At 41.8% G+C, this 27,879-nt stretch overlaps 2 protein-coding genes across 2 annotated transcripts; one reads left to right on the top strand and one right to left on the bottom strand.

The window, feature by feature from the left end:
* The first annotated feature begins 199 nt into the window (after nt 1-199).
* On the top strand, nt 200-19,977 carry apoob (apolipoprotein O, b). The gene is made up of 10 exons (XM_083994997.1): nt 200-257; nt 609-722; nt 3,008-3,130; nt 4,835-4,867; nt 5,241-5,295; nt 8,362-8,457; nt 11,984-12,075; nt 15,136-15,225; nt 16,148-16,820; nt 19,953-19,977. The coding sequence occupies exons 1-9, from the start codon at nt 240-242 to the stop codon at nt 16,190-16,192; spliced, it is 666 nt and encodes a 221-aa protein (XP_083851123.1). The 5' UTR covers nt 200-239; the 3' UTR covers nt 16,193-16,820; nt 19,953-19,977.
* Nucleotides 19,978-23,599: 3,622 nt separating this feature from the next.
* On the bottom strand, nt 23,600-26,966 carry LOC311003575 (diamine acetyltransferase 1-like). The gene is made up of 6 exons (XM_083995343.1): nt 26,728-26,966; nt 25,731-25,782; nt 25,561-25,641; nt 24,318-24,419; nt 24,181-24,221; nt 23,600-24,091 (listed from the first exon to the last, which is right to left on the bottom strand). Exons 1-6 carry the CDS (start codon nt 26,788-26,790, stop codon nt 23,915-23,917), a joined length of 516 nt encoding a protein of 171 aa, XP_083851469.1. The 5' UTR covers nt 26,791-26,966; the 3' UTR covers nt 23,600-23,914.
* Nucleotides 26,967-27,879: the final 913 nt, after the last annotated feature.

Genomic DNA, 27,879 nt, shown 5'->3' with positions numbered 1-27,879 from the left:
TGTTGTTGTATTGTACTTTGGCTATTCTTGCTCTTTTCCAAGTTTTTTTACTTGATGAAAACTCGGACGTTGCTACACTGAGGTTTCCGACTTTACAGTGTCCCTGAATGCAGCAGCATCTGGGCAGTGACTGATGACGTTTCACACGCCCGCTACCACTACATCACTGGTACAGACCTTTACAGTCTATGGTACAGACAGAGGAGAGCACGGACTGAAGACTAAAGTGCAGGAGAAAGATGTCCTATGTCAAAGTGGTAAATCTACCTTTAAAACACCCTCCTTTTGCCGCCTCTGGTGTAATTCACGTCTGACTCACTGACTGACATGTAGTGAAACGATGCTGAGATAGCTAACAGCTACAGCTATCATGTTGTTAGCTGTCAGTATATCTATGGTTAGCTGTCGGTTAAACAGGCGCCTCCTTCTTTATAACACCAGAGGTTAAATGTATTTTATTTCATCTAGTATGTAGCTACATGTACTGGTGAACTACGGCGTCTGAATTGAAGGTTTAACAGAGGCTACAGGTTAATTTAGCTCCGTGCTTGTGTTTCTCCGTGCCCGTTAACCGGCTCATGTCATGTGTTCCTCCGCTGTGCCGCCAGGTGTCGCTGTGCGCCGTGGCTCCGGGGCTGGCCGGCCTGCTGAGCGGCTCCGTGCTGGCTGCGGCCGCCGAGGGGAAGAAGAAGAGCACACCGCCGCTGCTCAGCCTGGAGGAGGTGGGTGGATGGGTGATGGAGAACTGGTGATGATGCCGGAGAGATGAGTGCGATTTACACATCATCACGGTGACACCCATAGATATATATACGATATATATCTATGGTGACACCTGGTTGTTCATATGAACATAATAGTCCAGGTTTTAAAACGTCACACACCCCTGTCTACATATCTCTTATGAATCATGGAGACAAAACTCACTATCAATCGCTCAGTCGCCCGTTTGCATTGACTTAAAGAAGTAGTAAGCGGAATGTTTGTGTTAATATAAGTCTTAAATAGTTATATCTTCCGACAGCAATCACTTATATAGAGTGTTTGGTCTGAAACACGGGTCTGTCAGTCACTCTGCTCTGCTGTAAGCCGAGGAGAAAACTTTCCTTGTATCCTACAACCTTTATCCAATGAGGAGAGAGAACGGCATAAAGGGGCGGTCCTCTCTGTGTGTGCAGCCAAGGGATGCGCGTGAATGTGGTGACGTAGGGACGAGGGCGGGGACTGCTAACTCCATCTGCTGACAGGAAGTTAGCCAAAACCACCGGATCGCTTACTTCTGCTTTAATATGTAAACTTGTCTTGGACTTCCTTGAAGACATGAATGTAAAAAGATTATTTTAAATTCACGCTCCTGTTAACCCATAAGAACACAGACCCATTTATACTTGAAGGAAAATGAAGTGGGGTGTAACACAGACCAAGTGGAATGCATGAACACATTTTTGAAGTTTTTTTTTTTTTTGATAGCGTCATGATAAGCTGGTGCATATTCTCATTTGTCCAGGTCATAGTATTTCAAAGGAGGTTAAATCGAAAGCAACTGGACTTAGTTATTTGTCTAGGAAATGTCTTTCCCTTGTCTTTCCTAGACAAATAACTAAGTCCAGTTGCTTTCGATTTAACCTCCTTTGAAATTAATAGCGTCATCTCTCTCTGCCTTACAATTCATTTCCAATGATTCATATAATACTCATCACTGCACTCTTTATCAAAATGTTGGCTGGTCATTTCTGACAGTAAGGGGACAACAGCATTGGTTTTTATCCATTTTTAAAGCCCTGTCACAGTTATTGTCTCCTTATTTATCATCTCTGTTAACTATGAAATGACAAAACATTGGTACCCACTCACAGATTGTTGCTTCATATTCCATTCGTCAGAACTGAGCTGGGTAAAACATCTTTCTCTCACAATGCACCACATGGAAGAATGTCTCCCATCAGTACAGCAGTCCATGGTTTCCCTTGTTTAAATGTTTTTCTTGGGAGTTTTTCCTCAGTGGATGTGAGGGTCTAAGGTTAGAGGCTGTTTTCATGATGCGATGTATTAAAGCCTTTCGAGATGGACTGTTTGTGAGAATGGGATGTGCAAATGAAATGGCGAAACATGTGTTTGGCCACATGAACGCAGCTTCTCTGGAATCCCTACTAATTGGGCACAAGCATTCATGTGAACCCGCAGAGCACGATTATGGCTGTAACTCAAGAATTCGTACGAGAATTTACTGCAACTGACAACGGATATTCTGTTTTATTTTACAATCCAATGGAACTGAACTCTGGCTCTGTTCCTTGTGAATAACTTGGTTTTGCTTTTTGTTGACTTTGATGATTGTGAATAACATAGAGTTGTAACCTGAGTATATTCCTCCTCTTTGACATTTACCAGTTTGTGATAATTCTAAGTGTAAAAGGTTGTAATGAGGTTGGCTAAAAGGTTAAACAGAGAATTTGGTGATGATGTGCTTTATCAACAGTCTAAAGACAAAAAAAATGTATATTGTTTCAGAGCAGTTTCCTGACTAAACTTTGGCATATGCTTGTCTCATCCAGACATGTTCCTATGATATTTAAAAAAATAAAAATGAAAAAAATAAAATACAATTTCAGCTTCTTATTAAAAAATAAGGTATAATATTATATTTATGAGATTTATTGACCATAAAATAAAAGTGTAATGTGTTATAATTATTATAATGTTACACTTCAGATCGGGTCTATTCTGACCCAGGAGCACAGAAGTTGCAGTGGATGGAAAGAAAGAGAATACCAAGCCTGCATCAAATTCTTTTTTCTATGTATTAATCTAGTTGTTGTATAGTTGTATAGAGTGAACATCAGAGCTGAGCCTGCACAGGAAACACAACCAGAACTCTAAGTGCAATAAAAAGTCAAAGGTCAATAAAAACTTTATCGAACCATCTGTTCAACAAACAAAGAAAATGTCTGTGTCCAACATCTTTCATCATTATGATGCTCATCCAGTTGTTGTTTGTTTGTTTCAGCTGCCGTCTTTATACACCAGACCTGAACCAGAACCTCGGTGTGTGCAGCCGGAGGCCGGGCCGCTGGAGGAGAGCGTGGCCTCGCTGAGGAAATGGGCCGAGCCGTACACCAGCCAGTGTCAGGTGTGTTAGAGTGTGAAGCTGTGAATCCCTACAAAGAAAAACACAACCTCACATTTGAAAACCATTAACAGCACATGTTGAGTTGGATTTTTGTTATGAATAATGCAGCTGTTTTAGTTGGAATTTCCAAAACATCTTGTAAAGGGATATTTCAACATTTTTTGCCTATTGCCATAATCCCTATAGTCTGAGGAGTAGGTTCATTCCCTTTAATTGTTGGTGCAAGCTATTTTTAGATCGGCGGGGCAGAGACACGAGCTGCTTGGAGGTGCACGGTGCTTTCGCTTTTCCCTCATCAAACTAAATACACAATCCAACAACTCCAAAACACTCTCATGGACAAGTTGTGACCTGCACATTCACCACACTATGAGATAATAACGGAACGTTACGAGACGGAGTTGTTTTCGAGGCAAATGCGTAGCTGGAACTACATCCCAGACACAGACGCTGCTGGTAGACCATAGCTTTAACGTCCCTGCCTCTCCACAGCCATGCACAAGTGAGAAAGGGAAGGTTCCATTTTGTTCAATCTGTTTAGTGTAATATAAGCTCTATGCAAAACTTTAAATTGAATGGTTTTATATCTTTTAGAAGATGCTGTTGTGTTTTTTTAAAATAGATTCCCACTGAGCTTTCGTCATGGAGACACCCAAGTCTTATGTAGAGTTTTTACTCCAAAGAGAGGAGATAATGAGCCATGTTCACGAAGACACATCAAGCTTCAATCACATCTGTTTCTATTCACTTCCTTTTTTTTTTTTTTTGAACCTGCAGGATTTAACACAGGAAAACTTGGACTATTTTTATGACTGACTCCACCCACGGAAACAATATGTATTTTTCCCTGTGCCCAGAAGGTCAAATTGTGACGGGCCCAATAAACCAACATGTAGTTTCATTTCCAGGGTTCCCACGGGTCCTCAGTGGCCTGGAAAGTTATTGAATACTGACATAAATAGACAAGGGTCATTGAAAGTCCTTGAATTTATACACTATGTGCAAAAATATAATTGAAGTTTTTGGTTTCTTTTTTAATAGTTTTTACTTATTATAATACAGATGTAGCTATAATGTGTCATTTATTAGCTTTGATCTGTGTCAACGCTGCCATGTTGGGTCCTTGAGGGAATTGGGCCTGAATGTTGTTAAAGGGATAGTAGCATTTTTTTAAAAAGTGGGGTTGTATGATCTACAAATAGCCCCTAAGTACTTAAATTGCAGTAGAAGACTCTCTGCACTCCTCCCGTTAGCAGCCGTTCAAAGTGCAGGAAAAACACAGTTTTTATTTGGAGCTAACCAACTCAGGTTAGGTCACCGCCCAGGGTTAGCGCCCGCCGATCAGCAGTTGGTTAGGTCCAAATAAAAACTGCGTTTTTCCTGCACTTCGAGGGGCTGGAAAAAATTATTTTATAGCGAACAATGGAACTGTGTATTTTTTTTCAGGTAAAACCTCTTTTAGGCCGTGAAAATAGGCCGTTTCTTTGGGTCTGTTCACAACACTGTATGCTGTAAATCTCTGGGCAGGGTTATGGGCTGGCGTTGCTAACGGGAGGAGTGCAGAGAGTCTTCTACTGCAATTAAAGTATTTAGGGGCTATTTGTAGATCATACAACTCCACTTTAAAAAAAATGCTACTATCCCTTTAAATCTTATGTAAACCAGTGAACTTAAGTTTTATTTTCTTGTCTTGTTTTTCTGCAGCAAATGGGTCTGACTGCGCTGGAGAAAGCTGAAGTGAGTGAAGAGTTAAAATGCATTTCTTTTTTTGAAGTGGAGCTGTTGTTGCTGTTACAAAACAGAGTAGTTTCTGAGTTATGTACATGTTGTTGTACATGCTTGTTCAATGACTACCAGCTGCAGCTCAGTGACTGATGTCACAAAAAAACATGTCTGAACCATCTGCGTCAAAGCTGTCAGCTTTTCCCTTCACTTGAAAGTTGAGAGGGTTCTGTTTATTTTGACTCTTTGTGTGTGTAGAGGGCAGGAGCTGTTTAATCCACATTTCAAAAAGCTCAGTGCACAAGATACAGCCAGTTATCAGATGAGAGTAACTGTCTGTTCCTCTGTGTGTGTGTGTGTGTCTCTGCTGATCATCTCTGAACCACAGCAAGTGTACAAGACTGTGGAGCCGACCATCAACACGTCAGTAACAACAGTCACAGGTGAGACGACACACATCCAATGTCACTGCAGAAGATGAATAATCATCAATGTAGCTGCATTTGTGACTGAACTGTCACAATCATGACATTTTAATTGCAATGAATGATTTAGTTGTCTTTTTCTGATCATTTTATGCCACTAAATAGTATAAGTATAACATAGTTTAATAAAACACACTCATCCTATGAAGAAGAAGGGACATTTATTGGCATTAAAGATAAACTATGCAAGTCTGGTTGCTTTTCCGCTCTTTTGCTAACCCTCCTCCCGGCCATGTGCATTTGTTTTTAATGGCAAAAAATCAATCCATGGAGCGGTGGATAGCGTTATATAACACATACAATGTTACAACGTGTATATTTGTGAAGTCTTAACTGTCATAAAGAAAAGATTGCGGGTTATGGAGCGCGTTTGTGTCGCGGGACACCGGGGCAGCGACCAAGTACTACACTGATGATGCAAGGTTGGTTTTCATCCATGAGACGCCCGGTGAAAGGCAGAGAATTACAATTACTCCGGAGCTTTTTAATAAAGGTAAAAATGAAGCATCGCCACGGGAGAAGTCCTGCTTAGTGCTTAGTTCCTCTTTAAAATTGGAACATAAATAAAAACTGCCTTTCAGTTTGCCTTTAGGCTTTGTTACTAAATCCATAAAGCTGTCAATAGATGATGATTGAAATGCAGTTGTTGAATATTAGAAAGTAAATGCCTCCAGATAAACAGTTCATGACTCCAGCGTATCAAAATATGAAGAGGGCACAGAATGATGATGTCAATCCTCAAACGCTGGAAAATGATGAGAAAACAGTGATGAAATATGACAGTTCTGTTTCATCCGGCTGTTTGGCAAACATTTTAATGATAATGCAAAATAATTGCCGCCAGCTCAAATGATTGCGATCAGGCGATCAGTAATAATTGGGACAGACCTAGAAGAAGTGTCCAAAAATTATGGCTTAAAGGGATATTTCAACATTTTGGCAAAATCTATTGTTTTATCTAGAGTTTTATGGGTAGGCTCATTACCTCAAATTGTCAGTGCGAGCTGTTTTGAGATCAGCTGGGCAGAGATACGAGCTGCTCAGCTAACGCAGTGGAGGCTCATGGTATGTCTACGTTTCCCTTGTCGAACTAAATACAATCCAACAGCTTCAAATCGCTCTCGTTGACAGGTTGTGACCTGCACGTTCACCACGCTATGAAATAATAACGTATGATTATGTAACATTACGACACATGAAGCAAATACTCAGAACTACTCACGCTTTTGAAGTCACTCTGCCGAGCAGCCGTATCTGGGATGTAGTTCTGGTTACGCATTTACCTCTAAAACAACTCGTTGTAACGTTCTGTTATTATCTCATAGCGTGGTGAATGTGCAGGTCACAACTTGTCCACCAGAGTGTTTTGGAGTTGTTGGATTGTGTATTTGATGAGTTTGATGAGGGAAAGCCTGGAAATACTGCGCGCCATGCAGAGCTCACGTCTCTGCCCGCCCCCGCCGATCTCAAAACAGCTTGCACCGACAATTAAAGGTAATGAACCAACCCCTAAAACTATAGGGATTATGGCAATAGGCGAATTTGTCAAAATGTTCAAATATCCCTTTAAAGTTTATGCTCAAGAGCAGGGGCCCCACCAGGGATTTTCGGCCCCATGACAAGGAATCTTTTTGGATTCAAAAATGTTGGATAATATTATTATTATTTTTTACTATCATCCCTGTATTTGTATAAAGAACAACATGACAGGTGCTCGGTAGAGAAAGCATTGAATACAATGAATTTCACTATCAGCTGCAAGACTGATACTCTATAACGAACCTGCCCAAGGCCAGATATCATCTTCTGAGATCCAGATGAGCTGACAGACAGAAAGATGAAGAGAAATGGTTCCGATTTAAATCCACATCAAAATCTACAGATTCAGATCTTCTAAACCTTTGACTTGTAGACACATGGAATATTGTTAATAATAAAAACTAAACAATCATTTTTGACTCAAATAAGAAGTCTGTTTTCCTCTGTTTCTATCTGTTGTTTTGTCTTTCCAGAACAAACTGCTCCAAGGTCCCTGTGTCTCCAGTCAGGGTTACAAGTTACAACTTAGAGGCCAGTCATTGTGTCAGTTAGAGATAGTGATACATTTATAGCTGACGTTACTGTAAAGCTGGTGTTTCTTTGAGCAGCACAAGATTGTACACAGAAAGGAATCTGTGTGAACATCCTGTTCTGTGTTTAGGCAAAATAGCTGCAACTATTTCAACATTTAAAAGCATCAGATTTGTTAAAATGCACATTTCGTATTCATGTTGGCTTCATGTCATTTAGGGAAAAAAAGTGTGTGGAGCTCAAAAGATTTATCATTCCAGGGAAACAACAATATAATATCATTAAAAAAACATTGTGGTGAAAGTCATTGAGAAAAGAAATGTCGTTCAGAAAAAAAGTACTTACTCCTCCATATCTAACATACAAGACAAGTAAAGGGTATGAAAGACACAACATTCAGATACACAATGTCAGACTGACTGTCCTAAAAATGTCAAATGGTGTAACCACAAAAAATTATTAATATTTAAATATTTGATCCATTTACAGTGGATTTAAGTGTAGTTATAAAATAAATATGCTTTCTTCTGAAAGCATTGAATTGAAATAGATTTCTTTGCTGCGTTTCTATATTTAATTAAAATTTTTCTAATAATGTGACAAATTATGTAAAATCTGACAAGAAACATAATGTTGCATTGTAGAGGAAATTCATTTACTCCACATTTGAGTCCAGATTTATTTTCCTGTATATACTGGTAGTCAGATTTTATATCATATAAAAAAATACTGGTTACACCACTTGACGCTGGGTTGCATCACATCATTGACCCAGATGTAGTTCTCTCTTCAAACAGCACAACGCTGGCTGCTGCTTCCCTCCTGAAATAGATTTGCTTCACGTTGAGTCAAACACAAACGTAAACAACATGAACCGTGTGACTCCTCTGCTCTTATCAGATATTTCTCAACAGCTCAGCCTCTCTCCTTCCTCTCCTTTATTTGATCCTCCAGACATGTACCAGTTCCTCAGCGACCCCCCTCCTGACCTCTACCCCAGTGTGGCCGTGGTGGGTTTCTCCGGCTTCCTGGGACTGTATTTGGCCAAAGGTAAACAGTGCGTGTGTAGAGTTCACATAAACACCCACTGACCCGCATTCGCCCTCAGACGACGCAGTAAACGGGTCAGAGGTGGCAGACAGGACGATAAGAGGTGATTATGTTGATGGCACTCGCTCCACAGACTCAGGAAGCAGAAGATACATTTAATGCATCGTGTTTACATGCACATGTGTCTGTATTTGTGCTTCTTATTTAGTGTGTGACATAGACATTGTCCATAAGACTGTCAGTCTGTCCCACTCTGCTACAGAGTCTCTTCAAACATTCACTTTGACTCAAGGATGAACTGATTACACTTTGGTCAAGGTTAAAGGGATACACCAACATTTTTTTTTTGTGTGTCTTCCATGATCTTATCTGAGTCACTATGTTCCTCTACTGGCTCACCTCAGGGATGTGTTCTCTCCCCTTTACTTTTTATTCTCTACACAAACATGTGCAGGAGTGTCCATGAAAACAGGCACATTTTAAAATTTGCAGACGACACAGTCATTGTGAGTTTGTTGCATAACAATGAATCCAGCCATGGCCCAGTCTTGCAGGATTTTATTAGTTGGTGTGATCTTTCTTTTTTGGTGCTCAACACATCCAAGACAAAGGACATGACTATTGATTTTAGGGCACAGACTCCAAATTGTGATCCCACAGTCATTAAGGGCCAATCTGTGGAATGTGTGGAAAGCTATAAATATCTGGGGACTGTAATCGATTCTAAACTGTCTTTCAACAAGAATTGTGAAGCAGTGTGTAAGAGGGGACACCAGCGTCTGTTTTATCTTCGGAAATTGTCCAGTTTTTACATTGACAAAACTTTGCTCAGGCTATTTTATCGAGCTTTTATCGAGTCTGTGTTATCTTTTGCCCTGGTGTCCTGGTTTGGTAATCTGTCATTGCAGGACAAAAATTCCCTGAACCAGATTATCAAATGGGCTGGTAGGATAATTGGTGAGCCTCAACCTACCATGGCAGCCCTCTATGACACACAGCTGCAGCGTAAAGCCAGCGCTATTCGTAATGACTGCTCACATCCCTTGCATGGCGAGTTCCAGCTCCTTCGCTCTGGCTGTCGTTTTGTGGCCCCTAAGGGCAGGACAAAACGGTACAGAAGTAGCTTCATACCCACAGCAATTGTAATGCTGAATAGTAAAGCCACAAGGTGATCTTGTTCATATTGAACTTAGTTGACCCTAGGGACATGTAGAAGCACTTTTCTATGTAGAAGCACTTTTCTATTTCTACTCCTATGACTTTGACCATGTATTTTGATTATGTTGTCTTTTATATTTGTGATTTGTGTGTGTGCGGCTGTTTTTTGTACTGGGACTGCTGAGTGCCTGTCTGCACAACAAATTTACCAGCTGGTATTAATAAAGAAACCTTGACCTTGACCTTGACCTTGACCAGCAGATAGACACCATCCTTTCGACTGTGCGTGCAGTAACAAGGGAGAAATGGGCAGAGCTGGCGCACCGCTAATTAGCTTAGCTCAAATGCTGGAAGTGTATAGGTAGTGTTAGCCTGCCTCCACCTAAAGTCATCAGAGAAACTCTCCAGCAACTCTAAACGGAAACCGGCGGGCCAATCTTCATCTCAGAGCTGACAAAACTCTCTGGTAAGGCATCTTGAGCGGTCAAATGCCGGTAACGGGACGAGATCGGTCAAAACGGAGGGTTCAAGCAAAGACGGTTTATTTTGGTTCAAGCTAGCTACATCGAGGGTAGCTTAGCTTCCTATTTCAAAGTAAAAGCACAAATTCTATCGTCATGGTTTTCTGTATGTAAAGGGCAACAGGTGTTTTATTTTGTGAAAGTAACCGGAAGTGCGTTGGTCACAACGGCTAGCTTGAGTAGCGCTGAATTCGTCCAAACAAAATTGTAAACAGCTGGTATTTAGACAAATTAACGACACACTGCTGATCTAAACAGCTACTTTCTCACCTAAAAATGTTTGAAATGTCGATAAAGTGATATATTTACAGAGTTTAGAGCTAAAATGAAATCAGCTTCTGACTGCTGATTTCGGCTCGGGTAGGAGGCAGGCTAACACTACCGGGGTCATTCCTATGTTCCCACAGCCCTATGTTCCCTCAGCCCTATGTTCCCTCATTTCTAACTTTTGTTGTCACTGAAAATTAGGCCCTATGTTCCCTCAGCCCTTTGGTCCCACCATTGGTTGGGTTTAGGCAATGAAGAAAGGAGTTGGTTAAGTTTAGTAAAAAGACCAGGTAGAGGCTAGACAGGCCAGATAGAGAGAGTCCAGATAGGTAGAGAGAGTCCAGAGGGAACATAGGGCTGAGGGAACATAGGGCTGTGGGAACATAGGCACGCTCCCACACTACCTATGCACTTCCAGCGTTTGAGCTAAGCTAATTAGCGGTGCGCCAGCTCTGCTTGTATCTCCCTTGTTACTGCACGCACAGTCGAAAGGATGGTGTCTATCTGCTTGTCATGGACTCAGGAGTGAGGCAAGACACGAAAAAAATTTTTTTGGCGTATCCCTTTAACATGGTTTATACCTTGCGAACACAATATCTCAGCAGGATATTCCTACAGCTGGGGGCCAAACTTTAATTTGGACTCAATGAGCTGGTTAGACTGCGGTGGTGTAATGCAGAATGTGACGTCTAACTAGTCTGAGTGGTGGATGCAGACAGATGGTGGGTCTATCTATAGGCATCTTCTTCTTCTTTGCGGTTCCCTTTCATGTACATCTACTTGTAAACTGTTCTGGTTACATACTGTCATTCTTACATCCCACCATTCTGACATACCGGTATTCCGACGTGCCATCGTCCCCACTATGTGCGTTACTCAACAGGTGACTCCCTCCTACTTATCTGGACTCTCTACTTGTGGACTCTAACTCCTTTCATCACTGCCTAAGCCCAACCAGTGCAAAATCTTTTTAGGAAAAAATACGCTATTAAAGGAATTGTCGGAAAGGCAGGATGTTTTTTTAAAAAAATACCGTCATTTCCAGCCATAGGAGGCAAGAATTATCGGAATGATGTCAGAATGGCGGTTGCCCCCCAACTGTTGTTGTGTATCATATTTTTCTTAGTACATGAATAAAACAACTGAATCTGAATCTGAAACACATGACAGTATTTCTGGTCTATGTAGGAGTTGTTAGTCCAGTTCCTCTTCCAGGAATAACCTTCAACCTGGGGAGAAAAGCTGGAGTTTGATATTTTACATGCAGCCAGTTTATCTCAGTCTCAGTTTAATTTCCTTCAGAGCCAGGAACCTCTTTATCAGCCTCCTGAGAACAGATATGGAAACATAATATAACTTTTTAAATGAATGAACGATGGTGTGTCAGTGAAGACAGATGTTGAGCCTCAAGTAGTCAGAATTAAGAATTGATGTGTTTTTCCTGGGCCAGTGTTTCTCACCCCCAGCCTGTTGGACACTGGTGCTGGATGAGGTAACGAGGAGTGGTAGGAAAGGTCACACCAGTTCATAGTCCTCTCCCACCTTTTTAAAAACATGTTTTGTGTTTCTGTCTCCTGCAGGCTCCAGGATCAAGCGTCTGGTTTTCCCTCTGGGACTCATGGCTCTGAGCGCCTCCATGTTTTATCCTCAGCAGGCTGCTTCCTTACTAAAGGTGTGTGTGTGTGTGTGTTTCTTTCTGACACATCAGATAAACCAGGTGTCCTGTGGTTTTTTTTTAAAATTTAATTTATAGTGTATTGAGTGATTAGTTAAAGGTCCAGTGTGTAAAATTGGGGGAAACCGTGACATTTAGTGACGGTGGCATCTGAAGACAAAAAAACTAGTGCGTTGATGATCCATTCACAAACTTTCAGATTTATAACTCAAAAACTTCTGACTAACTATTAACTCACTCTCTCTGCTGTTTCCTCCTCCTTCTTTCCTGCTGCCGTACAAATATGGCGGCGTAAGATGGCGACACTCTCTAAAGCAAGACCCTTGCTATATATATATATAAAAGAATAATTACAAGGCTACGAAAACTGAACAGATTTTATTTTATAGCGATTATACACTATACACAAATATATTCATGGGTAGTATATTCAGATTTTGCCAATAAACCTTGCCAATTTTTACACACTGGACCTTTAATATTTACACATTATAGAATAGAATTGCCGGTATCGAGCTGCTAATTAAACATGATGGTTTTCAGTCAATATCATCAGAGCCATTATGTTCTCACTCACACAGATCACTGTGGTTTTAATTGATCTTCGCATTAGCACATAGAAATTTAAATTAAATTTTTTTTTAAAAAGGAAAAGAAAATGGGGAAAAATTCAAATAGGAATTAAATAGGGAAATAAATAGATAAAATAAATAAATTAATTAGTTAATTAAATAATAAATAAAAGTGAACACACATACATCCATACATAAACATACTATATATATAGTATATATCTTTCTATATATATCTTTAATATGTAAATGGGATCTATCTTTACATTTGGTCGGTTAAAAAAACAAAAATCTAACAGCCAATTACTGAAATCATCACTAACAGTAAAAGATCAGTGGCCACTGATCCAGGAAAACCAGTTAATACCTTCCATAAGCTGTAAAGCTGTGATCCAGGTCTATACGTCAGCTTGGTTTTACTGTTGGATGATGTCACAGCACAGCGGCCATGTGACGGATCTAAATGTTTAAAATAAACAGCAGGGAGCGCAATGCAAAACTGTTGTAGCTGCTTGAGTATTTGTTGTGGTTCAGAGTAACGTTGTGTAACCAGAGTCCAGGTCTCAACAGGCTGATAACATTTACTGCAGCTGTGTCACGGTTTGACTGTGTTACTTTTGTTCAGATTACAACGTTACAGCGTGGAAAACAAAGTCTAAAAACATTTACACCACAAGACAGACAACCTGTCGAACCTGTAACTCCCCTCACTTCTCCTACTGCTGAAACACAGTGAGGAAACAGCTGTGAAAGCAGCAGCAGCAGCAGTTTCACCTCTGCTGCATGTGTCAGTGTATTTTTAGGTAGAAGCTGCTGAGGCCCCGGGCGCTGTGCGGCACAAAGTTCAACCCAGGAGAGTTTAATTTTGACAGGAAACCACTGAGGAAAATCACACCCTGGCCTTATAAACCGTCCGTCTGCAGCTCTGACCGACATCACGTAGATTTAAAAAACTTTCCAGGCCGGCTCCCGCGCCGTATCAGTGTTTGTGTGCGTTTGATCGCTGACTCGTTTCCTCCGAGGAAAGGGAGGTGCTTTTCCTGGAGGAAGTCCTGGCTGTGAAGTCAGTTTCTAATTTTCACTGATGTCTGGGTCATTTTTATTAACTGTATTTCCACCCAGAGACGCGGCTGGCACGAACCCCACGCGGACAACGCCTTGACGCTATCACGCTCCAGCCCGACACACATGCAGAGGTGGAGCAGACGAGCAGGGCAGGGGACAGCTGTGGAAACACATGAGCTGACCAGATAAAAGCAGATGTTGAGCCTCGCGTTTTAAAAGACAGACAGAAAGATGCACTCACTCTCCTGATGCAGTGTTTTAATGAAAAGAGCATGGTGTTTCTCACTTCGATACGGCTGATCAGCGCCTGTGTGAAAAGGGCGGGAGTGTCAGATCATCACTTTTGGAAAGTCACAAGAGTAACATTTGCAGTTCTGGGTGGAGGGAGTGTGTGAAGCCGTCCAACAAGCAGCTCTGACGTAGTTTACTGAACCTTTAAAGTCAGGACATGTCAGCATCTGCAGCTTCAGGCTTCTCTGTTTTTATTCATCCTTTGTCCTTCTTTAAAATGACTGAAGAGAATGGAAAACTTAACTTTTGGAAACCCTGCTGTTCTTTTTGCTTTATGTTGAACCAGCGGATTTTGCTCCAGACGTGGCAGCTACTGGCTTGTCATGTTAAATGCAATTTTGTTTCCCTTGTTTTTAGGTATTAGATGGCAATTTTGGCAAATTGGCCCATTGCCATAATCCCTATAGTCATAGCAGTAGGTTCGTTACCTTTAATTGTCGGTGCAAGCTTTTTTTAGAATGGCGGAGCAGAGCCGTGAGCTGCTCAGAGCTACGCTACGGAGGCTAATGGGATCTCTTCCTCATCAAACTCATCAAATACACAATCCAATAACTCCAAAACGCAGGTTTTATGCAAGCAGTCTCTTCATTTGCCTCTAACACAACTCCGTCTCGTAATGTTCCGTTATTACCGTATCTCATAGTGTGGTGAATGTTCAGGTCACAACTTGTCCACAAGAGCGTTTTGGAGCTGTTGAATTGGACAAGTTGTGACCTGCACATTCACCACACTATGAGATAATAACGGAACAGAGTTGTTTTAGGCAAATGAAGAGACTGCTTGTATAAAAACTGCTTCCGACGGGAACGCACATCAGAGGTTTTGCATGAATTTTCCTCGAAAACAACTCACAAAAATAAAATGATTATTGTTATTCATTTTAAATTATTCTCGTTATTTATTATAAATAGTTTTCTCTACATACGCAAGTAACTGGTAATAACAAGCTGGGTTTCTGACCTCACCCATACATTCCCTTCTACTCTACATGAACTGTTTACTGTTTCTTTTTATATGTATGTGCAAATAGAATAGAAAAATGGTCATAGTAGTCCTGCCGCCCTCCATCTGATTAGTAAGAAGAGTAAGTCAGTGATGTGTTTGTGCGCTTGGCTCGTGTTTCCACCAGGTGAGTCGAGACTCTGCGTACACCTGGGCTCAGCAGGGCCGTGGGAGTCTGGAAGCTCTGTGGAAGGACCCGCCGTTTGGCAAGAAGAAGGTGAAGGTTTTCTCTGTCGTCCAAAGATTAAAACTTTAAAGGGATGCGCCAACTTTTTTTTTTCGTGTCTTGCCTCACTCCCGAGTCCATGACAAGCAGATAGACACCATCCTTTCGACTGTGCGTGCAGTAACAAGGGAGATATGGGCAGAGCTGGCGCACCGCTAATTAGCTTAGCTCAAACGCAGGAAGTGCATAGGTAGTGTTAGCCTGCCTCCACCTAGAGTCATCAGAGAAACTCTTCAGTAACTCTAAACGAAGCCGATCTTCGTCTCAGAGCTGACAAAACTCTCCGGTAAGGCATCTTGAGCGGTCAAATGCCGGTAACGGGACGAGATCGGTCAAAACGGAGGGTTCAAGCAAAGACGATTTATTTTGGTTCAAACTAGCTACATCGAGGGTAGGTTAGCTTCCTATTTCAAAGTAAAAGCACAAATTATATCGTCATGGTTTTCTGTATGTAAAGGGCAATCGGAAGTGCGTTGGTCACAACGGCTAGCTTGAGTAGCGCCGAATTTGTCCGAACAAAATTGTAAACAGCTGGTATTTAGACAAATTAACGACACACTGCTGATCTAAACGGCTACTTTCTCGCCTCAAAATGTTTGAAATGTCGATAAAGTGATATATTTACAGAGTTTAGAGCTAAAATGAAATCAGCTTCTGACTGCTGATTTCGGCCTGGGTAGGAGGCAGGCTAACACTACCTATACACTTCCAGTGTTTGAGCTAAGCTGATTAGTGGTGCGCCAGCTCTGCCCGTATCTCCCTTGTTACTGCACGCACAGTCGAAAGGATGGTGTCTATCTGCTTGTCATGGACTCGGGAGTGAGGCAAGACATGAAAAAAAAAAGTTGGCGCATCCCTTTAAGATTGTTGTGTACATCGATGTTGATGGTTTATTGTCATGTTTCTCCCAAAGGCCGAGAAGAAAGAGCAAACACAGAGCAACGACTCGACCAGCTGAGGCGACAGGAGGACACACACACCTCTCCACCTCCCAGTAACACACACTCACACCTGCGCAACTCCTGTAGATGAACTCTCTGCTTCTGCTCCTCACATCCAAACTCTCCCAGCTGCAGATGAGGACCTTGTGTTGCTTAATCAGACTGTGTTGAAGGCTTCCAGACCTAGACATAGGGCCTGGTCCAGGAGCAGGTTTTCTCACTTTTCTGGTCACCTTCCTCTCTCATTCTTCTCACCCTGATAACTCCAACTTGTAGCTGCTTCTGGAACCAGCCTTTCTCCTCCCATGACCTTTAGTTCGACACAGCAGCTCAGCGTTAACTTGTTTACGATGTTTGCTCTCCGATGGGCAGAGAAACACTCATGATGTCTGCCTCCAGCACTTTGTTCTGGTATTTGTTGAAGCTCAATTAAACTGCACAGAAAGCGGTGACTTTCAAAGCTTAGAAGAACTGGTAAACATTGATAAAGTAGATGCAGATTGAATAGTAAGTAGATTAATCCATGAGTTCATCAACCGAAAAAGAACAAGTTACAAACTTTAGATAGTTGCAGCCCCTTAAAGGGGGGATAGGTCAACATTTTTGGCCAACTGCACCATTGCCATAATGTCTATAGTCATAGCAGTAGGTTTGTTACCTTTAATTGTCGGTGCAAGCTATTTTCAGAACGGCGGAGCAGAGCCGTGAGCTGCTCAGAGCTTCACTAGCTTGGTTTCCCTCATCAAAGTCATCAAATACACAATCCAACAACTCCAAAATGCTCTGGTGGACAAGTTGTGACAAGAGTTGTTTTAGAGGTAAATGTTGTAATAATAAATGTTGTTGGATTGTGTATTTGATGACTTTGATGAGGGAAACCAAGAAATCCCATGAGCCTCCGTAGCATAGCTCTGAGCAGCTCATGGCTCTGCTCCGCCGTTCTAAAAATAGCTTGCACCGGGGATTATGGCAATGGGCCAAATTGCCAAAATGTTGAACTATCCCTTTAAATATGAGCGCGACCTTTCTTTGTTCAGAAGACATGGCCTTGGCATTTGTGTAACTGTGTCCTTTTTCAGATCTCTTTTAGATGAATCCATGTTAAAGATAACTGTTAGTTACAATGGTAAGAAAAATACAAATAGTAAAGATTTCCCACTTTCTAACACCAGTACTGAAGCCGTTTATGTTCCTAGTCTGTGTTGTTGTCTCGAAATGTAAAGAAATGAAATAGAAAGTTACATTTGATATGAAACTATGTAGAAGAGGTGAGCTCTGAAATTAAATTATTCCTCACCGCATTATTCAACACAGAAACATGTGACAGGCCTGTGTTGGGTCCCTCAAACCTCAGTTAAAACCAACAGGAATTTTAAAAAATCCTGTTTTCAGCAGATTATTCATTTGTTTTTATATTTTTTATTTTTTATTTGAGAAATTCAAAATCACAAATGGCAGCAATGTAAAGATGGTAGTGGGTCTTTTTGTAGACAGCTGACTCACCCTGAGCTGGAAGTGTGTGTACTCGGTGGTTTCAGTGGAGGGGCTGCAGAGACACCAACAGTGAATTGGGAGTGTGATGGTGTCCTCTCCTCTGTGGTTGAGTCTCTGTGTCATGTCTCGTGTGTGAGTTTCAGTGTGATGCGTTCACACGCTCATTCTTCACTATTTATTTCCACGTGCTACAGTAAAGGGCCAAATCACGTACACATTCCTTCTTGTCAGTGAACTGGATGATGTCATTGTCCATGTGTAATAATACACTGTATATAATATATGATGTTTTATCCTAATGTAATTAAACATCTAACCGAGGTGACGGCTTCTTTCTTCATGATTCTTTCGCTTGAACAGGTTTGTTTTAGTCTTGTGAGTCATCAGCCATGCAGACGAGTGCTACATTTACTTCTCACTCTTGACTTTCACTTCTCCAAATTTCTGAGACTTTTTTTATGTGTCTATGCAGGCAACGTTTTACTTTTTTATTTCAAGATTACAAGAATTTGTGTTAGTCATTTCTTGTGCATGTTCATAAAAAATGAAATGCTGTTCCCCCAACAAGTACCAGTACCACAGTGATTGTTAAGATTTATTTAAATATGCTAATAAAATTAAATAAATAAAACCAACAACAAAATAGCACATCAACATAAAAGCACAAAGCTGGAGCCTGAGCACAGTGTGGTGAAGTGCTGACATCAGATCAGATCAGATCAGAGACAAACAACATACCACAACATACTAACCTTCAGGTGAAGTGACAGCTTCCTCTAGTTTTATTTTTTATTCCTCTTTGTTGCTCCTGATTCCTGACGTCTCTTCACCTGCAGCCTCTGACCAGTGATTGGTCAGATGTCGATTGTTGTCAATCATTGCAGCGATGCATGTATGTCAGATCACAGCTCTCGCTGCTCTCTTGCCTCGTTCTTACTTGACGCAGTGCACCTGCATCAATTGCACACTTTTGTGCATAGGGCTGCAACAAAAAGTCTGTAAGTAAGATGCTCTGTCCTGTATTGATTGAACACTAGAATTTCTCTCATTTTTCTCACACGTCATGTGGAAGTGAAAGCAAAACTTACTTCTGTAACGACCCACATGTTGGAGCAGCCCAGTCAGAGTCCAGAGCTCACATGGCATCATGACAACATCCTCTGACCTCTGTTATTATAGTTTTAACATTTTCATTAGTTTTTATTTTTATTTAGTTTTTCAGTTTGCTTTTATATTTCAGTTTAGTTTTAGTTAGTTCAACAAGTGATGAAGCAGTTTTAGTTTAGTTTTTATTTTGAGGAATTGACTAGTTTTATTTAGTTTTTATTTCGTCTTAGTCTTAGGCTTAGTTTTAGTTTTCCAGGTTTTAGGAGAAAGCCTCTGTCGGACCTCTGAAGATGAACTTCCAAGTTTGTTTCAGTTTTACTAAATAATTTTTTCACTGCTAGTTTTAGTTTTAGTTTTAGTTGACTATAATAACCCTGCCTCTGACCCTCACATCGACTGAGGACAAACAGGAGGAACCTCAGTGTGAGAGACAGAGGAGGGGTCCCTCACCCAGGACGGGCAGACGTGTAGTAGATGTTGTGTTCAGACAAACAGTTCACAACATGGAATATGGGATGGTGCAGTCAAGAGGAGCTGATGGGAACAGTGAGAGCTGCTCAAACCACATCCAAAGTAGAACAGTCCAGTTCCTCCTGAGACCATGAGACAGCAGGTCAACACTGATCTCACTGGAGGATCTCACCCATTTTGGATGTAGCAGAAACTTCAGAGTGAGAGTGAACGTGATCGCTGTCAATAGTTCACGTCCTGTTGTTGTATTTACAGAAACCACAGCAGCAGCAGCAGCAGCTCCTCCTCAACCACAGCAGAGTTACTGACGTGAACCTGCTGTCATGTCACTTCTTACTACTCGGTTTCAGAGCTCGGGTCAGACAGAGGAGGAACCTCTTCTGCTGTTTGTCCAATACTGATTAGTTTGACACCTCTGGGCTTCCGTATTTACCCTCCATGTTCCAGCTGAATTGAAGCTGTAGATATCTCCATCAAGAGTCAAAGTTTGTTGAATGGAAACATGTATCTAAAACAACATGGGGAAATATGACACAGCAAAAACAAGAGGCATCACCAAATATGGCAATCCTCTTCAGTCACCACAGTGTGTATCAAACAACAGAAGAACATAGTGTGTTACTGTAGCAGTTTCATTTTGAAGGGGATAGTTCAACATTTTGGCAAATTGGACCATTGCCATAATCCCTATAGTCATAGCAGCAGGTTCGTTACCTTTAATTGTCAGTGCAAGCTATTTTTTGAACGGCGGAGCAGAGCCGCAAGCTGCTCAGAGCTACACTACGGAGGCTCATGGAATTTCTTGAGACAGAGTTGTTTTCGAGGTAAATTCAAGCAAAAATGCATGCAGTCTCTGCAACAACTCTGTCTCATAACGTTCTGTTATTATCTCTGTGGTGAATGTGCAGTTCACCACCAGAGCGTTTTGGAGTTGTTGGATTGTGTATTTGACGAGTTTGATGAGGGAAACCAAGAAATCCCATGAGCCTCCGTAGTGTAGCTCTGAGCAGCTCACGGCTCTGCTCCACCGTTCTAAAAATAGCTTGCACCGACAAAGGTAACAAACCTACTGCTATGACTATAGGGATTATGGCAATGGGCCAATTTGCCAAAATGTTGAACTATCCCTTTAAAGTGATCATACTTTCATACTACAACTCCACAAAGCATGGGGCAGTGTTTAGCTCAGTTGGTAGAGCACCCACCCCATGTGTTGATGTGTTGAGACTATAGTCCTCACTGCAGGCGGCCCCGGTCCGAGTCCCCCGCCCCTCTCTGCCTCCCATTTCCTGTCTCTCTCTCAACTCTCCTGTCCATTAAAGGTGAAAAAGCCCCAAAAATTAAAAAATAAAAACTCCACAGAGCACTTTCTGTTGGAGCTTCTGGTAAAAACTGTCAGAGAGAGTTCAGTGTCACTGGATTTCCCTTCTGAACAATGAACGCATCCAGATAAGAGACACTTCACATCCTGGGAAAGAACCCAAGTGTTACTGTAACAGTGGATGTATGGTGAGCTCAGAGAGGCTGAGACAGGTCGTCACCTCTGACCTGAGAGCAAACACCTAGACAAGGACAAATGGAGTGATTCATGCAAGAAACGTTCATAATTCCACCGTCGACTCGCTCTGACCCCCAGTCTGTTTTTATTGTCAGACCCCTCCCCCTGGTGAACATTTAACCAGGTTAAAGGGACAACGAGGAGTTTTGGAAAAGCGAAGCGTTTTCACACTACATTTATGAGCCTCCGCGCGCACCGTACATTTCTTTGACCCGGCGCAAGACGGACTCATGTTTTCATTCATCAAAAATTAAAGTCAGAGGTTCAAAGAGGTTCACATACCATCGTAGTTCCGACCATAAACGGCGATTCTGCGGCGTTATTCTCATAACTCGCCATGAAGGAAATGCTGGTCGGCTCGACCAGCATTTCCGCCACCACTAATAATAACAAAATAACGATAGAGACAGATCGATATATTTAGCGAAAATGGAGCCATTAACAAGTGTGAGTAGCGGAGATTCATCCACATTAACGTGAGACTTTTTTATAACCGAATAGAAACTCCTCGTTGTCCCTTTAATTATCCGACATAAAGGTGGGATCAAAGGTGACAGATGTACATCTGAAGGGGTTTATCATCGTAAACACCAGGAGACAATAAGAGCAATATGGTCACTGTGTTCCCACCGTGAGGTTAAAGTCAGCGGCATCTTCCCATTGGCTGCTGTGTTCAATTATCTCCAGTCGACTCAGATGAACTCCTTTATGATGCCCAGGAACCTTTGGTCACGATAAGAGCTGGAGAACACACAGCCATCAACACAGGACTGAGACAGAGGACCATACACAACAGACCATAAACAGTCTCACTCATTGGTCTAATAAACATGCCAGTTGTGCCATCGTTTTTCACCCAGATCTTTTTGAAGTCAAGTCATTTGCTCTAGGACATGAAGTTGTTTTACAACATTAACAAAAGTATCTGTGGTGATGCCAGTGTTTTATGATGGCCTATTTACTTGCAGCCAGCAAGACCCTCAGAAGAAAAACATCAGTTTTACTCAATCCACAGCATATTTCCAAAACAGAGAGTTGTGAATGATACATTGATACAACACAGAAACACAGAACCTTTGAAATGATTGTTGCCACTTCCAGAAAATCTGGATGGAGGAGCAAGACCAAAAAAACATGGGCCTGATCAGCAAAAACCTCTCCACATTCTCTCCAGCAGGCCAGTTGTGTGCCAGACTTCTGTCAGTATGTCATTAGTTTGAAGCAGAAACTTCTCCAGGTATTAAATAAGGAGAGAACTTTATTTATAAAACACCATTCAGGAGCAAGGGCTTTCAGAGTGCTTCACACAGCAGCAAAAAGCAGAAAACATAGGAGGCAAAACAATAAAAGTTATTCTCAGATATAGAAGAACCATAAGAGGCTGTGATAGGCTACATATCTGATGAGCTACAGTGAATCAGTTCCAGTTTAGACCGGTGACTCCATCACTAACGGTCAGTCAGGTTTTCTCAGCTGCTGCAGTCTTTACTGACAGACAGGATGCTGAATCATCCCAGGCTGTAGCTGAGGATTATTTTCACAATGGGTCCATCTGATTATTATGGTTATATTATATACAGTATATGTCAATTATGGTTTGTTTGGTTTGAAAGGAGTAATAACATACCCACATAGCATCAGTCATGTTTTGGTTAGAACAGGATTGTGTGACGGTAGCTGTGGATATACTTTATATTTACATCATCTACACAGGAAATGATTCAAGCAGATTACAGTGTATGAAAAGAAGATGTCGTGGAAGTTTTTAGCTGTTTGCTGTTGGTGAATGATGAAACAGAGACTTCTGCCGGCCGACAAGTTTTTATTTCCTTGCAAGGAAAGGTCAGTCAGGTAAAGGAAAGACCCAAAGAAAGGGGAAACCTAAACATACAGTATATACCTGAGGAACGCCTCAAAGGTCTCCCCTTTGTCTGCTTCAGGGGTCGTCCCCATACCCAGAGTGTTTTCACACCCTATTGTCTGCTGCAGGTATCGGCACCGACCCCCGAGGGCGTGTTTCACACCTGGGGTATCCTGCACAGTTTTGTGTTAAGAGGTCTATACGTTAAAATACACAAATGGTTAACAAACAAAAGGAGATCTGATATCTTGGGGAGAAATCAGGGTGTAGGAACATCTCAGGTGATTGGAACATAGAAAGATTCAAATTTACCATTACAAAGATGAATATCCAGAGACTGAAACGAGGGAATAAGGAGTTAAACACTGTTGTAAATTATTATTACTCCAGCCACTGATTTATTCTTGAGACTGTTTTATCTGCACTATAGTTTTTATTTGTCACATTTTAGTTCTTACCTTCTGGGCTGGTGCAATGTTATGAAACCTTTATTTTATTTTTAGCTGTTCATCATGACTCAACATTTTGAGTAACCGTTTGCACTGATTGTATGACAACATATAATTTTCCTTGTGTTTACTATTTGTTTGTTTTATTTTATGCTTGCAGCTAAGACAAATTTTCCTTCTGTGAAAGTTTTATTGATTTGATTTATATTAGAATGATCAATTTTGCAACCTTTAAAACATGATAAACAGACATAAACATGAGAAGTGGACCAACTGTGTCTGCAGACGCTGGAGCTGCGTTTTGGACTTTGTAATGGAACAAGGTTTACATATTAAATAACTGCTAACTGCGCCATAATGAAATAAACTAGTCAGCTTTTCAGGGATCAATCAAATCAATCCGAATTTGAGACTTGATTGATTTCAGTGTTAAACAATCAAAACAGAAGCTGGAGACACTATGCTGAAGCATGAGGCCGTGGTGTGTGATCACTTATTGTTTTATTGCAAACATAATTGATAGTAACATCTACGCATCACTACTGACAACAAGTGATAAAAGGTTAAGAGAGAAATCAAAAAAGTGAATCTAAGAAACACATTAGAAAATGTGATTAAACAAGAGACAAGAGGTTTTTTTAATCAAACTGAACTACACACGTAATCATGTTACTGTGATATAGTTTTCCCCTTTTTAAAAAGCTGAACTTCTAGGACTCTCGTCTGACTCGGGGAGTCGGACGCGGAGGTCAGACCCTCGCTCAGCCTCCCCTCCCTCCTGTGCCGCGCCGGACCTCTGTCATTCCTCAGCCGGAGTGGCCATCTTGACCAGGCTGTCCTTGTCGAAGCGGAACAGCCTCCAGCCCTCCTCCTGAGAGAGGTCCTCCGCACCGCGACGCTTGTAGAACTGGACCGACGGCTCGTTGTTCTCGGCCACCACAAACATCATGCCGGTGCAGCGCGTCTTCATCGCCAGCTGGAAGAGGGAGGACAGGGTTACGGGGACGGTCGGCAGACTGGATGAGAACAGTGTATGAAAGAGAGACTCCGGCTTGGTGAACTTACGTCACTGAGGTGCCGCAGGATCTCCGAACCGATGCCCAGCCCTGGAAAAAAAAGCCACAGACAAACAGATGGCTTTTTAACAAAGAAGTTACTAAGATATAAATAAACTTAGAGTGAAGCAGATGAGTTGTGTTCACCTCTGTACTCATCCATCACATAGAACTCCTCCAGGTAGAGCTGTTTGCCAACCCAGGGGTCATAAGTGAAGTAGTACATGGCAAAGCCCACCACCTTCGGATCTGAGGGAGACATGAAGAAACAGTTCAATATCTTACTTATTCATTTTTATACATCATTATATCAATGTGGCAGATGCTTTTTGTCCAAAGCAGTTGACAGTGTTCAGACAGCAGTAAGAGATAGATGCCATCACTTTTAAACAAATAGATAAAAGCTTGTTCAGTTCAGTTTGACTCTGCTGAACACTGCTGGTGCTTCACAGCAGCACATCTGTCACACTTTGATCATCTGACCGTAAACTCCACCTGGTAACAAACGCCAGACATTTACATGTGCCGTTGCTATGAGACAGAGTCACTCACTTCAGCCGGTCTTATCTCATTGGTTATGTGCGGTATCGTGCATACACACCTGACTTCTGCATATACACAGTGTTTCTACACAGAAATGTCAGCATATATATTGAATCTGTTATTTCATACATTTCCTTTTAAAAAGTTCTTTATCCGTCTTCTTTAGACTGTTTGTGTCCTGCTGTGACACATTAAGCAGTTTCTGGGTCAGATTGTACATTAATGTGTTCTGTGACTACAGGGCACATGCTCTGAATTGTTCAATTGTTTGTTTAAGCTACACAAAAACTAAATAGTAGAGGACCACATGTCTGGTCCAAACTGAACCTTTGTTCTATGCTTTGTTAAGAAGATTTTAACTTCAAAAAAGGCAAAGCCGTAATTACATAATCTATTTTTCAGCAGGCGCCTGTGATCAAAGTTTTTGCAACAAGTCAGAAACTGTGCAGATTTTAAAGCACTCAGAGAAGTGCGATACAAGTGTGTGAGAGTTTGTTACCAGAAAGGGAACACCTGCGGCAGAGCGGCGTCTGCCTCAAACAGGCTACAGATTCAGTTCTGATGAGATCTATAGTTACTTCACAAAAACAGGAAGTGCAGGCTGTACTGTATGTCTGTTAGGTAAACACTGCTGGTCGGAGCAGATGGTGGAGGGAGCAGCATTGTGAGGTCAAATTTAGATCAGAAACTGCCGGGTAACCAAACAGATCAATAAGCTGGGTGTGTTGGTGGCTCCAGGTGGAGGGAGAGGACACCGAGACGGAGAGCTGGGCTCAAACAAAGGAGCAGATTGTCCTTTTTGTGGTTTTTTTCCCCCCTCTCTTAGGGGAAGTGGAGTCTTTCATACCGTCACTGCTGCTCTCTCCTTGGATTTCAGCGATGATGCAATGGTAGAACGGGGTGTCACCGAATCCATCCTCAAGGAGTTCTGCCAGGAAACAAAAACTTTAAGCACAAGGAGAGGAAGAAGAGGAGGGGCATTGATCATTTAACTGTATCATGTGACTTAAAGCTCACCCTTTTCCGTCAGTGTCACCTGGTGCTCCATCTCTTCATATTTTGCAAGTTCCTGCAACAACAAAACAAAACATTAAGACTGTAATCTAACAGGCAGAAGTCACAACACTGCTCAAATTCACACTTATGAAAGGATAAAGATACTTCAAATGGTGACTGCACCGTGTAAGACATTTACTTTGACAGCAGATCAATCTTTGAGGTAATTTTACACCAAATAATTTAAATAGTATCATCCTCTTTGGTGAGGATTGGCTGCTTTCCTGTCTAGTGTGTTTCCTCAACCCCAGTCATTACGTGATCAAAAAGCTCACAAATCAAATCTAAGGGGTGCACAAAATCATCATGTAGGAAAACGGTTGTGTTACATTATTTGAATACTCATCCCTCGGGTTATTATGTAAAATATCAGATTTTCCTTGTTGGAAATGATTCAACACTTTGTAGATTGTCATTTAATGCCTTTTAAAGTTGTAACGTTAACGTTATGTGAGGGACCTGAGCTCAAGTTTATTCAGGACTGACAGCCTGAGTTGTGTTGTTAGATGAGGAAACCGTTTCTCCTCTTAAATAACTTGTCAACTAGCCACAGCAGGTATGAAAACGCTCGTCGCAGCAGCGTTGTAAATGTAGGTCAGGGGTTTCACAGCTTGATAATAACCAGGTCGGGGTGAAGCAGTCAGATGAGCGGGGTCTCCAAAACAGACTGACCATATTAGGAATAGAGGCAGACTGAGCGGATGTGACTCGGCTGGGTGTAAACAAAGGCCCCTGACACTGAGCTCACACTCGGACATCCTCCGGACATTTTCCACCTGCCGCCTCGTCACTATGATCTGATATAATCCGTGGTTTTAGGCCTGGGCCTTGGCTGACCTTTACCTGTCACCGTCTGCGCCCGTCACAGATAGCTAACGGCTCACCGAGCCGAGCGCGTGAGCTGACCGTTATGTTCGAATTCAAGTTCAATAACGTCTCATTTTGACAACAGGCCTACCTTCACCAGTCGTAATATATCAGACACGTCCTTTGGTTCAGCTTTTCGTAATTTATACTCCATTTTCTTCTTTTACTCTTTTTTCCTTTCGTTAGAAGTCCTCGGTATGTGAAGTGAAAGATAAGATGTTTCTTCATTCGCTTCAGAGTGGCTTTTCCCCCACGGTCTGCCTCTGGTCAGGACGCGTTCGTCGACACAAGAACATCCAGTAAGACTTCCCCTCGGCCGGGTCGCTGCCGTTAAACAACTCCTGCCTTTGTTTACCTCGCGGCTTTTATACCCGGCTCTGGCTGCAACGCGATTGGTCAGTCCGGCGAGGTTCTTAGGTTTCTGACGAATCAGCGACACCCTCTGGTGGGGGTTTCAACCAATCATGGACAGCAGAATCGGAATGTGGACGTGATCAGGGTCTGTTTTGATCCTGTTAAGGTCATAAGATCTTTGTTTTCAAGGCTGAAAAGCTGAACGTTTCGGAAAGTATTTTCTGCTTTTAGTAAAAGTGGCACTTTCACATTTAGTACCACCTCATTTAGAGTAAAAAGATTTTACACCTTGACAAGACTCGAGTCAAAGATGTACATGGAAAATTACTCTTTCCAGTGTCTCGTAAGGTAGTGCAGAGACAGCGGTGGAGGAAAAGTGTGGAAGTTTTTGAAGCAGGATGAGGTGAAGATACTCCTGAGCTTTTTGTGGTCGACTGCATCTAAGACTCATTTTCTTTCCTGACTTGGCTGAAATTTTTAAAAATCGTCGTCGATTCAAATACTCCAAAACTACTCCAAAAGTCCAAACCGACGTAAAAGTTTACATAAATGCGAAGAAAAACTTTAAGTCTGCACATTTGAAAAGCTGGAATTGTCTGGAAGGACTACAAACACTTCATACACGTTGTGTTAAAATCAAAGCACAATTGTAAAGTCAACTCATGTGAGACAGATTTAGAAAAAAAAAAGTAGAAATTGATGCCAGTGTGGGACCAGGTCCAGAGACACCGGATCGTGCATTTCAGCCTAATGCAAACAATAGTGTCTTTTGTTTGCCCCCTCTCTGCCTGGAGAGCGCTCACACCACTCTAAACATTCAGTTTGTAGTCTGTGACTATGAACTCATAGAATCTGAACCTCCACAGATGCATGTTTACATGAAAATGTG

Source organism: Trachurus trachurus (genome assembly GCF_905171665.1).
Source record: "Trachurus trachurus genome assembly, chromosome: 20".
Classification (NCBI taxonomy): Eukaryota; Metazoa; Chordata; class Actinopteri; order Carangiformes; family Carangidae; genus Trachurus; species Trachurus trachurus.
The sequence above is the reverse complement of the archived record's forward strand: the minus strand, read 5'-3'. Positions and strand labels throughout refer to the sequence as shown.